The sequence below is a fragment of the Tenrec ecaudatus genome, chromosome 7 (genome assembly GCF_050624435.1).
Source record: "Tenrec ecaudatus isolate mTenEca1 chromosome 7, mTenEca1.hap1, whole genome shotgun sequence".
Taxonomy (NCBI): domain Eukaryota; kingdom Metazoa; phylum Chordata; class Mammalia; order Afrosoricida; family Tenrecidae; genus Tenrec; species Tenrec ecaudatus.
The window spans coordinates 15324220-15338804 of record NC_134536.1 but is presented as its reverse complement, the minus strand read 5'-3'; the positions used below and the strand labels follow the sequence as shown (position 1 = coordinate 15338804).

The following is a 14585-nucleotide window of genomic DNA, read 5'->3' as shown; positions in this document are numbered from 1 at the left end:
AACAGATATTTAGGATTTTACAAATTCTCCATCTCCTGTTTCACTCCTGTTCCTAGGCACTGTCCTTTCTCCTGACTGCTCTCTGGATTCCATTGCTGTTTCGTGCTTGCCTGGTTCTACTTTTCTATTCATTTGCATTTTTCTTTTATGGTGTCACCGATTCTTAGGGAAGATTACACTTTTGCAATACACGTGGGAAATGACTTGTTAAAAGTTGTTTGTTTGTTTACAGGGAGATCAGAATTAATTGGCAGGGATCACTTTGCAAATTTCACAGGTATCTCTCCAAGAATGAATGTTTTTCTCTTTTGTTCTTGACTTCTCTTTGGCTTGGTTCCCAGGCAAAAGACAGTTTGACCTCTCAGGGTCCCCCCCACCCCCGCCAGCTTTTTAAAAATTAAGTCTCTCTCCATGCGACAACCCAGCAGTCGCTGTGGAACCACTTCTAGCGTTTGACCACTTGCCCCACAGGACAGTATGCCTCACTTTAATCAAGCCTGGTGCATCAATTTTCCCGTCGACAAAGCTGGACCGATCATCTTCAAATGGAGAAGTGCTGCTGGTAAAGGTCACACGTTTAACACCAAAGCTAGGCAGAAACACTAGGAGCAAGGACCAAGAGCAATGAAGTGTGGGCAGTCCATTAAGGCGCTTGTAATATGAAGAGTACAGCGCTTTGTTTCTTCAAATGTGACTATGAAGCTAGAGATTCCAGAAGCCATCTATTAAAACGGATCCCCTCCCTCATCCCTTAAAGCAGAAAATATGTACTAATTATGGGTATTCGGAATCTGAATACCTCCGTATTGTACTGTTATTTTGTGTTTGCTGTTCTATTTAAGTTGATTAAAGTTATGGAAGCATTTGTTATTTTGAGAAGCAAATGAGAGTCTGCATTGCAGTCTGACTGCTCATTCATAATTCAGGATCCTAGTCTGAAACATTATGTTCAGGCAAGCACCAAAATTGGCAAAGGTTAAATATTGATCTGCTTCTGTACCAGCTAAATGATGTAGCAATTTGTGCAAGGCTTTAATTTCCTAGCACTAGAAATAAAAGTTAAAAGCAGGAAAATAGTCAACAATTATGGTTGTAAACTAAGCAAATCAACACAATGAGCCTGTTATTCAGAGTTGCATCCTCTTCTTCAGTAGCAATGCCTGGTTTTGCTCTGACAATAAAGCCCAAGAAGGAACAACAGCCCAGTGAGTTGGGCTATCTGTGCAGGCACAGAAAGAGGGGTTCTAGAAGAATGACCTCATCAAGTAGAACATTAAAAATAGCCCCTCTGATTTTATTTAAGATAGTAGAATAAATAGGTGCATTTGCTTGAATTATCAGCCCATAATGCTCGTCCTTTATGTTGGTAGGTCACTCCTTTGGAGGTTCCAGTAGCAGGCCCAATGGACCACTGTGTGTGCTTGACAGAAGACTGGGACTCCTCTCTCCAGTGAGGTTGGCCTTCATGTGGGGCAAAAGTGCAGTGAGGATGCATGCAGGGAATGGAGGACAGAGGGTGCTCATCTCACCGGCTGAACCAACAAATGAGTGTGATCACACATACAGCATTTTTGGTCAATTCCCTTTACTTCCATTGATGCATTTGTTATAGAGTAGATTTTGCATTTTATAGCCATCAATAATATATGCATGAGTAAGTGAGTGAGTGTGTGTGTGTGTGTGTGTGTGTGAAGAAAGCCCTGCTGATTGGCTTCTGTAAGGATGAAAGCTAAGAAACCTCCATGGAGCACTGCCACTCTGCCTCTTACGGGGTCACCATGAGTAGAAGTGGCTCAATAGCAACAGATTTCGTGATATATATATATCTATATGGTATATATGGTATATATACATACATACCTACAAAGCAGTGTTTGTTCTGCTTCGTTTTATTGGGCATAGGGTTGTTATGAATTGGACTATATGGAGACACGGTGAGTAGCCTCAACAGCATATGTGATGTTGCATAACAATACACAGATTTCACCCAGATGGTTACATCTGTCCCTATAGATACAGAGTCATAGCAAGTGGAAACATAACAAGGGCAGAGTAGACGGGACAAACGGGGTGTCTAATGTTGATGGAAGTGGGCAGTTACATCAGTTCTCTCTCCTGTGAGTCACTGGTGGCTCCAAGAGCAGGCCTTTCGGTTTGCACTTCAGTGCTTCACCCTGACACCACCCTGGCTCATGCCTTTGCGTTCTTTGATTACAAAGGGAAAACAATCACGATCAGAAAGTGTCGTCACTTCACTGGGTCATAAAATCACGACTTTTATGTAGAACTCACTTGCTGCCATCGAGTCCATGCTGGCTCCCAGCGACCCTCCGAAACTAGCTGTTTACACGAGTAGAAAGCCCAGTCTGAGCTCCCGGTGGTTTCAAACTGGCGATCATGTGGATTGCGCAGCCCAATGCACAACCACTACACCATGAAGACCAATGAAGACCAATAGCATTCGCCCACATGAAGACCAATAGCATTCGCCCAAATCTTCAGGCCCTGCCTTGTCTTCCACCTCTCTCGCATGTCTGTTAGAATAGCTCACCACAGCCCAGTGCTCGTAGCTTCTACCACACCTCGACGAGCTTCACGACCATCCTGAGAGGGGCCGATCAAGGTGTGTGTTTCACAGATTCAAATGGGGCACGGAGCACATGGTTTCAAAATGAAACAGGGTGTACACTGCCAAAGGCTTCATAAGTCAGAGGCTCCTGTTCTTTCACCCAGTCCCTACACACGCCTGTGAAAGAATCATGTAACTGTCCACCACTGAACACAAAACCAAACATCTGGCGTCCCGGTTTCTCCCTGTCTGCTCACCCGCTAACCACAGAGGGAGTACCACACTGCCATTCAAACTCAAATCAAGGTCACCAATCAAAGCTGTGCTTGCAGGACCACGATCTGATGCTGACCGGGCCTTCACAAACTTGCTCTGTGCAACTCTGTCTGTGCTATCAACGTGCATCTCATCCAAAGCATTGCCACAGCAACTAGGCCCAGAGGAAGATGTGCTTTCTTGCCTAGTTTACCTTCCCCCACCTCCCCTTAAGGGACTCGTAGGTTTTCTGTACATCGCATTGCCGATGATGTCACAGAGACATAACCTGCTGAGTCACTTCTTCAGAGCAAACAGTACAGACAGACATAGGTATTGGGATGGAACTGCATTTTCAGGATCCACCGACTTAGTGAGATGCATATTTTAAACCAGAGTTTCTTGGCACTAGGATCATCAATCCAAGAGTTTTCCAGTTTATGCAGGAGATCTGTGCCTACACACATAGCAAGGATTTGCAGATTTATCTAACGAGGCTCTTCCTGGCGTGCTGAATGGGATAGTTTCACATAAATGTTAAGTTCACCCTGGTCCCACTGGAGTGTCACAGGTCAACCCCAGACAGATCAACAACAAGCTTGACTACAAGAGCACTCGGACAGACGAATGGCATCGAGGCAGTCAGAGAAACATCCAGTTGCTATTATTTCTTGACTTTCTACAGCTCGTAGCACGTGCTGGACCATCATGGTCCAGATTGAAGGGATCGGTCTGTATTTTGAAATTCAAGAGAGCTTATCAACCAATGACTGCTATGAGCATCACACACGATTATCAAAGAAAGTGGGTTTATGGCAGATTAATACCATAGCTCTCTCTCTCTCTCTCTCTCTCTCTCTCACACACACACACACACACACACACACACACACACAGAGAGAGAGAGAGACTTTGCCTCTGCCTTATTTCCATGCATACCAGAAAGCATTTTGTGACAACACATACTAGTGAAAGCACTGGAATAAGAGACACAATTGCCAGGCCTTGCTGCCCGTACACAAAATTGAAGGAAGAGGTGAGCAAACTTCCAGATGCCTGGAATCAGCTGGCGTTGACAAGTTCCTTACCTTGCAGTCTTTGCATCACATTGGCAATGTCCCGGGACCGTGACACCGTCCTGGCGGTTGCCATGCTCCTTCAGGTCGAACGGAACCCACACCAGGAGAAACTTCACCTGTGGCCAGGCAAGTCTACCACACTCTGGAAAGCATCCTTGACCTCTTTTAGTGCTAGGGAGCCACAAGGGAATAATCCCAGGATACAGCACTGCGGACAACAGAGCCACTTCCTCTTCTTCAAGGTGGTGCTCTTAATGAATCTAGAGATCGGAAAGAGAAAAAAGGAAAAGAAACTTAAAAAAAAAAAAAAGAAGATGAAGAAATCTACAAAGGCCACCATTATGCTCAAAGGGAAGCCAGGTCTATATGACTTGTGCAGATGATCTGTTATCAAGTGAAATTATGTGTTGAGAAAACACTGTAACCTACAGAATCAACAAACTTCCGAGGGCTGTGCAAAATTAGGAAATCTCAAGATACTTGGGGAAAATTGAAACATGACATGTGTAGTACGTTTTTTGCTTTAGTTTTTAAGGAGAGCTGGCCTTATTCCACGTTTTCAGCTTAAACCCTAGATTCTTCCATGGATATATAAACGTGAAAGTACTTCTTTTTCCAAGTTCAAGTTCTATTTCTCAATGTTCACAGGTGATTAACTTGCTTTTCATACTTACTTTGCTCTGTTTTGCTGCATCCTTTCCAGGAATGAGATCAACTATTAAGGCCCTATGCATGGGAACCAATTTCCTTCCAAAAACATGGGTTTCCATTATTTTATTTTCAGAAGTCAAAATGGGTTTGAATTAACCATTTTCCTCCTCCTATCGAAAGCCTCTAAAGTTAAGTTGTAGCAGTGGGGTGGGGCATACTAGACAGAGGATCTCTTCCTTCCAAGCTCTCCCTGAGCACTCTCCTTCTATCACATTTCATTGGTCACTCTGGGCTAGAGAGATGAGCTTGGAGAGTCGAAAAGTTGATGAAATCTTGACATTGTGAAATGGACTTTGAGCCAGGATTTCCTAATTCTGGCAGGCCAAGTTCTCAAGTTAGCAGAAGAGAAGGTCTTGCCAAAGACCAGAGTAACGAATGGCAGGAAGAAGAGAAAGGATGGGAAATGGCCATAAAGAAAGACCTTAACCAACAGACACAGGAGACGACCCTTGTGAGAATGACAATTGACTACAGTCCACCTTGCCATCTCTGGGCTATGAGGACCAGGTCCAAAAAAAAAGGGAGTGGGTGAGGAAGGAGGTGGAGGAGGTAGAGTGGGAAAAACAAACCTGTGAAGAAAACACAGCCACTATACAAGTATATGGGATGGTCCACCTGCTGGAAGGAGTAGGGAAATAAGAGGAGTGTAGGAACACTCTAAAAATATCCAACTGGATGCATGATCCCTCAGCAGCATTACCTAGAAAAGGTTGGTTAAGTAGTGGAGCATAATCACAACTTAAAATTTGTTCCCAAAAGGCATGATGAATTGTTAGTGTCTGTATTGGCATCTGGTCAGAAAACTCACTGCCATCTAGTGACCCTATAGGATAGGGTAGAATTACCCCCTCTCAGTTTCTGAGCCTATAATTGTTTACAGGGGTAAAAATGCCCCGTCTTTCTCATGGTAGTTTTTAAACTTCAGATCTTGAGGATCGCAGCGCAACACATAACCACTGCACCAAGATGGACTTAGTGATAAGAGCTGATAAAAGCTGATAATAGACTGGTGATTACCACCTTAAAAATAGATGAGAAACACTGTACACTGCTATGGTCTTGCATAAATATCCTCAAAAGCATGTCCTAGAGCATATATATATATATATGAGCATATATATAGAGAGAGTGTATATATATATATATATATATATATATGACTTCTCTAAGTCATCTCATCACAGATCCTGGTGTTTCAGCTTTCATTCCGTTCACATATATATACACACACATGCATACATACATACACACATATGTACATGCATATATATCCTTATTATGTGGTTCTGTGTGAGGCAGCTGGCAGTGGGCTGTGAAGAACATTCTGGCAGACTAAGGGTGGTCCCTGGAAAGTTGAAGCCAATACTTGATATCGTCTCAAGAGGCTCCAAGGGATTTTCTTTCTTTTTCTTGTTTTTCTTCTTGTTTTTACAATTCTAGTTTAGATGACAGTTTAAAGAGCATGTTAGGTTTCCTCTCAATGACTTGTGCAAAGTTTGGTTCGTGGCTTTGGTTGCGATCTTGTCCCTATAACAGCACTCTGCCCACTCACCTGAGGTCCTCGGGGGAGAAATAATCACTTCTGGCTGGGCTGTCAACCATCAAAACCTATAGCCCTATGGGCATTTTGTGCCCATTAGTTGCCTACATTTCCTGTGGAAATAGTATTCAATCTGCCTACATAGAAAGCTGCCTTAATTTCCAAGACTAATAGACAGTTAGATGTGCCTGAGGGACCTTACGGATGGTTTATCAAAGTCATTAGAAACTCGTTTTTAAGTACCATCAAGTGGGTTTCAACTGATAGTGCGCCTACATAAAAGAACATCACACTGCCCGTCGTGGGCCATCCTCACAACTGTGCTGATGTTTGAGCTAGCTCATTGTTGAAGCCCCTGTGTCAATCACTGCCGCTCTACTTCACCAAGCGTGATGTCCTTCTCCAGGGACTTGTCTCTCCTGACGACATGTGCAGAGTCTGTGAGGTGCAGTCTCGCCATCCTCGCCTCTAAGGAGTGTTCTGGCTGCACGTCTTCCAAGGCAGATGTCTGTCCTTTGGGCAGCCCGTTCTTCCTTCCACATTCTTCAGCAGCATTGAAATCATGTTCTCCAAAAATAGCTTTCTGACATTTATCCATCAACCTCTACCTCCCTACCTTCCTATCTCCCTATCTAAGTCTACTTCTATCCCTTTATCAATCTGCTTATCTCCTAACTGGAGAAGAGGGAAGATATTTACTTCAAAGCAGCTAGCGCTTGCCTACCAGACCCTGCTCATCACTGGTCCTGGCCTTCAACTAAGAAATATAGAATTTAAAAGGAAAAAAAAGCCAAAAGTGACTTCTCTGAGTCATCTCATCACAGATCCTGGAGTTTCAACTTTCGTTCAGTTTGCATAAATGTTGCACAACAAAGAAACCCTTGTGTCTATTTTTTTGATGTCACACTAAAGTTGGGATTTCTCTGCATACATCCAATGTCAGTCTATGTATCCAGTCTATTGCCCACAATACAACTAGCAGATTCTCAGTGTCAGAGGCATTGCTGAGGTTGCCAAGGAGAAAAATCCCAGAGTTCCAGAATCCTCCAGAGAAGGCCATGCCCACACAGAGGCCTCATTGGCTATGACCTGATTGACAGACTAGGCTCCACCCCTTAATTATCTCAAGACCTAAATTGACACCGGATTATGTAACTACTACACTTGTATGATGATGTCTGACTGAACGGATGGGTCACAGTACCATTACCTGAGCTTAGCAGTAGAGGGGGCTGTGTTGTACGTTTCAACACTTGCCTCCAAATCCTCATATCCTTTCTGAAAAACTTTTTAATGGCCAACCACAGTCCATAATCATCTCCATCATTGTCCCCGTAGTCTCATCCCTCTGGGTAGCACTCGCAGCTGAACAATCCAACGGACCACCAAATGCCTAGCCCCAGAGCACATCCCACTTGAAGCTTTGCCCAAACACTAAAGCACATATAGAGTAGTATGTTCCTTCCAACACTCCAGCACGAATACTCCACATTATGAAGCACAGTAATACATTCTGCCTTGTATTATTCACCAGCATGAGTCATACTTCATTCTGACTCACCTGGGAACATTTCTCAGGTCTCGACACTATAACTCTAACTGCTTTTGCACCCCACTCACCGACACCAAGCACATCCTCAAATACATGTTAGATTCTCAATATGTATCTTTCCAGTCAAGTTCATCATATTTCACCTTTCTGAGACAACCCCCAGAGAGCCCCTTCCTCTCTGCTGCAGAAGTTGATGCAATCTCCTTCCTTTTTTAGATCTAAGATAAAATATTTTGCTTCCACCACCTATGTATTCATATATTTTCAACTGTCTAAATTGTACATGCCTTGCTTTTTACTAAGGCTACTATTTGGATGGGCCGTAAGATTGAAGGAAATTTCATAACAGAGATAATAATAAGAGGATACTCAGAATTAAAAAATATGAATTGTATTTTCAGCTTTGTTCAAACTAGCTTAGCTGGTACAGGGTGCAGAGGTTGAGAACAGTGCGTGAGTCCACAGAATGCACAGATGTTGGATACATGAAAGACTTAAAACCTTAATTTAGTCTCTGCCTCTCCACGTGAACTTAAAACAATTAACTTTTCCATGACCCCATTCTTTCATCTTTAAAATGAGATAATTTGATGCTACATTAGGTTTAACTGGATCCTGATTAAATTAAATCTAAAAAGATAAATATGCAATGCTCCCAGCAAATGATTGGGTATAGAGAGTATTTAGTACGTAAAGGTCTCCACCTTTCCCTCCCTTGGCTCCAGGTTCTCCATCCATAACATGAGATCTGAGCCTAGAACTGATAGATGCTATTGAGTAGGCGTTCCAATTCTAAAAAAAATCCCAGCAGCACAGATAGTGGTCCAAACAGATACAGATACAGGGTCCTAAGATCTTGACAATTACTCCTTGAATTGACTGATCACACAGCCGTGTCCTGCTTAAGGACATGACTGCTGAGCAAGAGAGCCAGAAGATGGCCCAACACATTCCGGGATCTCACTACTTACAGAACAATTAAAAGAGTTTTTTTATAGCTGCAAGATGTGGTACAGAGAGGTGGGAATGAGGAACACAGGGAGGTAGGTATTGGATGGAAAGGTGATAGTAGGTTCTCAACCTTCCTAATGATGGCCCTGTAATACAGTTCCTCATGTTGTGATGACCCATAACAATAAAATTATTTTCTTTGCTACTTCATAACTGCAATTTTGCTACTGTTATGAATCAGGCGACCCCCGTGAAAGGATCGTTCGACCCCCAAAGGGGTCACAACCCACAGGTTGAGAACCGCTGCTCTATACTAACTCTAATATTCCCAAGGCAAGGAGGTAACATGGTACTTCCTTGTTACCAATAAATACACCAACAGTCCCTGGGCAGTATAAATGGTTAATATGCGCTGCTATAACCCAAAAGGTTGAAAGTCCAAGTCTATCCAGGGGCAACTCATAAGAAAAGCCTATCAATCTGCTTCTGTAACACCAGTTGTTGAAAACTCTGACAGATATGAAGTCAAAATGAGTTGGAGTCCACTTGGCAGCAATTGGTTTTTAAATACAGCTATCAGAATTGGCAAAGCCCTAGTGGTGTAATGGGTTACATGTGGGGCTGCTACCACAAGGTCAGCTGTTCAAAACTACTACTCTCTTCATAGGGGAAAGATGAGACTGCCCCAGAAACCCACCAGGAGGAATTCTACTCCTCTCAGTCTCAGATTTCCAAAAGAATTAACAAAAAAGTTTTAAAAGAATCCCCCTCTGAGCTGTTGCCTCATTTAGTTAGGACATATCACTAGGCAAGACTAGTCCCTAGAAAAGGACAGCACTCATAGTAAAGCAAAAATGAGGAAAAGCCTCAACGAGATGGACTGGCCCAATCCCACAATGGACTCAACCATTCGATGATCACAAAGATGGCACAGGACTGCGAAATGCTTCATTTTCTTCCACATGAAGTCACCACCATTCTAAGCTGACGGGATAACAATGAGTAACAATATCAAGGAGACAAGTAAGACATTACATCTAGTAATTCACATGGCAGGTGAATTACTGTGTCTTGGGCAACTATTCTAAGGGACAATGGTAATGAGTAGATAGCAATGAACAAGACACCTAAATGCTCATAGAGCGGAAAGAATGGTATTTGATCGGGAAGTTCCGAGGCTTGGGGAGACACTCAGAAGCATTAGCTGCATTTTCTCTATGGCCTAGAGAGGTGTGGTAGTTACATGATCTGCCAATTCGAGGATATTCAGAGTGAAGGGGTGCCAACCAGGTCTCAGCTTGATGACATAATTTGGAGGGATGATGGAGATAAATAGTTCACTGGAGGCTGGACCCACTGTCTCTCTGCTACACATTCCTGTTGACAAGCCACATGGAGCCATGCTGATGGCAGCCATTGCCATAGCCCTGGAGCTGGAGAAGCCAGGTGGAGAACTCTGCCAGCACTGAGATGCCTTCACTGCCATTGGATCCATCAGACTTTCCACCCACCAGCATGTGATCTTTCTGCATTCGCCATCATTTCATGTGCTGCATGAGTCTAAAGTGGAATTTACAAACTAGTAACAGACACATGGACTAATATCAGATTTATGGACTTGGTCAGGACTGGGCTGGGATGTTTTCTCAATATACAATTGCCCTTTGATATAAATCTCGCTCTTACACACATATGAGTGTCCTTGGATTTGTTTCTTTAGTCTATCTGGCCTAACACAAGAGGCAATATGACCCACGGCAACATGGGATTTTCCGGACCGAATGATGGGCACTTCTGAGGACACACAGTAGTAACCTATCACAACTGGACTTGCCCAGTCCCTAAGCAGAGTTTTACAACTAAACTTAGTTCTTCTTTGTGCCACTCAAAGAAATGTACTAGGAGAAACAGTAAGGCCACTCAAAGAGATCTGAAAGCAATCCAACTAAAGGGTTAGGTATTGAGACAGGACAACAAAAATTCTAAGCGACAATCAGAGACAACGTGGCTCATTTCTAGTGGAAATCAGGTAGACTAGATGCACGTGAACAGTGTCAGAGAAATATGAAGTGAAGTATGAACCCAATCTAATGTCTAAATACATACGAGGATGGCACTAATAACAAAACCCATCGCTGAACAAAAATTAAAAACTTGACAAAATGGCAACCCCCTTTCAATCCAAGTTGGATAAGTTCGTGACATCACACTGAGTTGTCTTTTTTTTTTTTTTATTCAACTCCTTCATAAGGGTGCTAGTGAATAAATACTCAAAGCAAACAAACATAAACTCACTGTCATGGAGTGGATTTCAGTTCTCCGTGACTCTGTAGGACAGAGTAGAACTTCCCCCTTTGGGTTTCTGAGGCTGAAATCTGTACAGGAGCAAGCAGTCTCATCTTTCTTCTTTGGAGAGGCTAGTGGGTTTGCACTCCCAATTTTGCAGTTAACAAGGCCATAACTTCACCTTCTAATCCACCAGGAGTCTTTAAATACTAACATAGCTAAAAAGAGTACGGTGGCACTTTCAGGTGAGCACTGGAGTGCTAATCACAGGGTACATGACTCAAACCCCCAGTCACTCCGCAGAGGAAAGATGAGGCTCTCTATTAAGCTGTAAAGATTGATAGCCCCAGAAACCCTGTATGCATTGCTATGAGCCAGAATCAACGCAAGAGCTGTGCATTTGGATTTGTTTTCAGAAGGCTAAAAGGTCTGGAAGAACAAGGCCATCTTTGAGTTCATATGTTTTTGTTGTTAGGTGCCACCGAGTCAGTTCTGACCCATGGCAAGTGTTTGCACATCAGAACCAAACACTGCCCAGTCCTGTGCCATCCTCCCAATTGTTTCTATGCGTAAGCCTATGAAGTAATATGAATATGCTAGTAAGGTACGGACGGAGTATCCGTGGAAGGCACAGCAGTTATTCACTCATGAATGACACAGGGTAAGAAAGAAAGACGTGTCCTTCCCAACGAAGGACAAGACCATGAACAAGCAATCAAAAGGCAACGCAAGGAACTGATCAGCACAAACGACAGCAAGCACCTTGAATCAATTCTCATTATTGTTTGGTGGGATAGACGGCAGGTCCTTCTGGAGTATCAGCTCCACCCAAAGACATCTGCAACTTTCTCCCCCCATCATGCTGAAGGATAGAGCGCACCTGTTGTGGCACAGCTGTTGAAAGGGACACAGGAAATACTAGGAGCACCTAGGAGAAGAGAAAGGCTGCATGGCCTCTGGAGAGGCTGTGACCTGTCAGTTTCAGGCGGCAGGGTGTGGCCTGCAGGGGCCTTAGCAGCAGCTGTGAAAATGCCACCAACCTTGCCCAGTCATGGGCTTCCGACATCCTGTTTCGGTTGCACCTCATTTCAATTCCAAGAAGCTGCGCCTGCAGTATGCTTAGCAGAGCACAGGCCCCAGCGGAGCGCTGTCTGCACGTGTCACACAGTGGTGTCTGGGAAATTGCAGGCGGTCAATTTACTACCCTTTCCCAAGCCTCCCCGGCACCCAGCCCCTGCAGACAGGGCTCCACTGAAATGAATTCTTTGGGGACAATGAATACAGATATAAATCGCTTTGGGCAGAAGCTTTAAGTGAGAATGATTTCTTTCTTTTCTTTCTCTTTAATGAGCATATCATGTCATTGCTGGGAAAATATTTCCAAAGGCTGCCAATATTATTATCTGGGTCAGCCTGAAGATTTATTTACTTTTATCTTCAGCATGAAACATTCTACGTCTGCACGACCTCGCACATTTTGTTGTTACTCTGCCACAAGATAATGAACAGACTTAAGAATCCAAAGGGGGGGGTGCATACAGCATATATATTGATTTCAGTATTAAGGGAATGTTTTATCCGTCCCGAGAATCGGTCATCCTGGGGAATTAAATCCCTTTCAAAGAAACCTCCTCAAGCCTCAGGTTTGAGTCAACGTTTTAGGCCGCAGCAAGTCCCGGGAATAGCCTTTGCTAACTTGAGAATTATTGCACTTCCTCTTGGAAAAGTCTATCGCATGGGAACGCTTTCTTGAAGCTACTAGATCTAAGAAGAAGGCAGATAGGCCTTGTGAAAGGAATTCATGTCCAACTTTTTCATGTTCCCAAGCATACAAATGTCCCAGACTGGGGAGCTCTGAAATGAGCAGCCTCAGGCCACTAAGCCTAGTTTCCCATCTGAGATGTCTCCCAGGGGGCTGGACCTGACTCTCCTTGCTGCACCAGACTGGGGGGAATCTAGCCAGGCTGGCACGCTGCTCCCCAGGAGGCTCTGGGTCTGATGGCTAACACTGCCTTAGTCTTCACCCTTCTCCTCCCCTTTGGGAGGCACCTGCCTGTGGTGAACCCTATCAATTGGCTTTGCAGCACCTCAGTCTGAAAGACCAGATGAAACTTCCCTGGCCCTGGGGAGTGGGTCTAAGCAGCTACTCCAGGCTGGGGAGGAGGGGGGGCTTTGCCCTGCCCCCACTCACCCCTTGCAAGAGCTTCCAACCCTGGCTTCTTCCATCCATCTCCCATCCCCCAGCCAGTCCTAAAATAGTCAGGGGGGAGGGGCGGAGGCAGGGAGGCTGCTCAGATGTGTCAGCGCCCTGCATCTCCTGTCTGATAGTAGCGACCATCATGGGGTGGCCACCTTTGCTTCTGCATCGCTGGCGCTCAGGAGATGTGCTTCCCGCGGAAACCACTATCAAAGCGCGGGGGTGGGGATGGGGGGTGGCATTCATGGGGATATCTACGTACACGGTGCAAGCCAGGAGAACGTCCCCCAGCCTCCGAAGCTCCGTGTCCATGAACCTCACATGCGAACACACACACACACACACACACACACACACACACACACACACACACACACGCCACCGCTGCGTTCTCCCTCCCTCGCTCCCTCCAAGGGCGCAGAACCTAACCTGCGCCGGCAAGTGCCAACTTGCCCATAATTTCTCTGCCACACGTTCGTCCTCCCCCATCCACCTAGCTGCTCCGGGGGTTCTCGGGCGTGCCCGGCCTCCGCCCTCCTTCACCTTCTTCCTCTTTCTCGGGCTCCCCCACGTTCCCAGCAGAAACGCAGGGGACGGAGCCGGGTCCCGGTGGGAGGAGGCAGGGGTCTGGGCTCCAGCCCCGCGTTGGCCCCGGCGCTCCGTGGGCAGGGCCGGCCGCCCTGGTGACCGGGGACAACACGCCGGGGCCCGCACCCGCGCCCCCCGCGGCGCCGCCCGCAGCCACCAGGGCCTCCTCGGGGTGCAGGACTGCCCTGCCCCCGCGCCCCACGGCTAACCTCCCCTCCCCCGGCTGGGGAGGCGCCAGGGGAAGGTCACCTCTGGTGCCCGCTGGTGCCCGCTGCCCTGCCACACCCCCCTCCTCTGGGATGCGCGGGTCCCTGGAAGCAGGGGGCGGGGACCAGGAAGCCTAAGGCAGGGTCCCCCTACCTCTTTTCTGGGCTCGGCTTCTCCTCTCCCCCTGCGGCGTGTCTCCGCAGCTGCAAAGTCCTCGGTGACACACACACTCCCCTCCTTTTCCGGGGGTCCAGGCGCTGGGACCTGCTCCCCCAGACTCCTGCAAGAGATGCGCTGCACCAGCCGCGAACTTTCGCCTGGGCGTCCACTGCGCGCAAGTAGCTCCTGAGCAGAGAGCTCTTCACCAGTCGGGGACGCTCCCTGATGGTCCAAGGAAGGAAGTGATGCTGCTACTCGCTGAGGACATTCCGCCAGCCCCCTTTTAATCCACTTTCACAAAGATCCTGTCAGCTGGCCTCTGGCTCTGGAAAGCAGTAGCCAGTGATTGGATTTAGGGAGACCAGGCAAGGCATTGGAGGGATTTTTGTTGGTGTGTTTTGTGAGTGGTTGTTTTTCAAGCTTAGAATCCTTGAGAAGGTACTTGGCAACTTACAGTTATTTACTCACAACTATTTCTCTAAGACTATGCG

General features: G+C 45.9%; 1 protein-coding gene across 1 annotated transcript in view; it reads right to left on the bottom strand.

The window, feature by feature from the left end:
• LOC142453150 (nesprin-1-like) overlaps positions 1–3976 on the bottom strand; it is a 239076-nt gene extending 235100 nt beyond the window's left edge. Inside the window, exons 1-2 of the mRNA XM_075554218.1 lie at positions 3913–3976; positions 465–602 (exon numbers count right to left, since the gene is read on the bottom strand). Of these exons, the coding sequence (XP_075410333.1) occupies positions 465–602; positions 3913–3976 (202 nt within the window). The remainder of the gene's footprint in view (positions 1–464; positions 603–3912) is intronic.
• Between the last annotated feature and the right edge of the window lie 10609 nt (positions 3977–14585).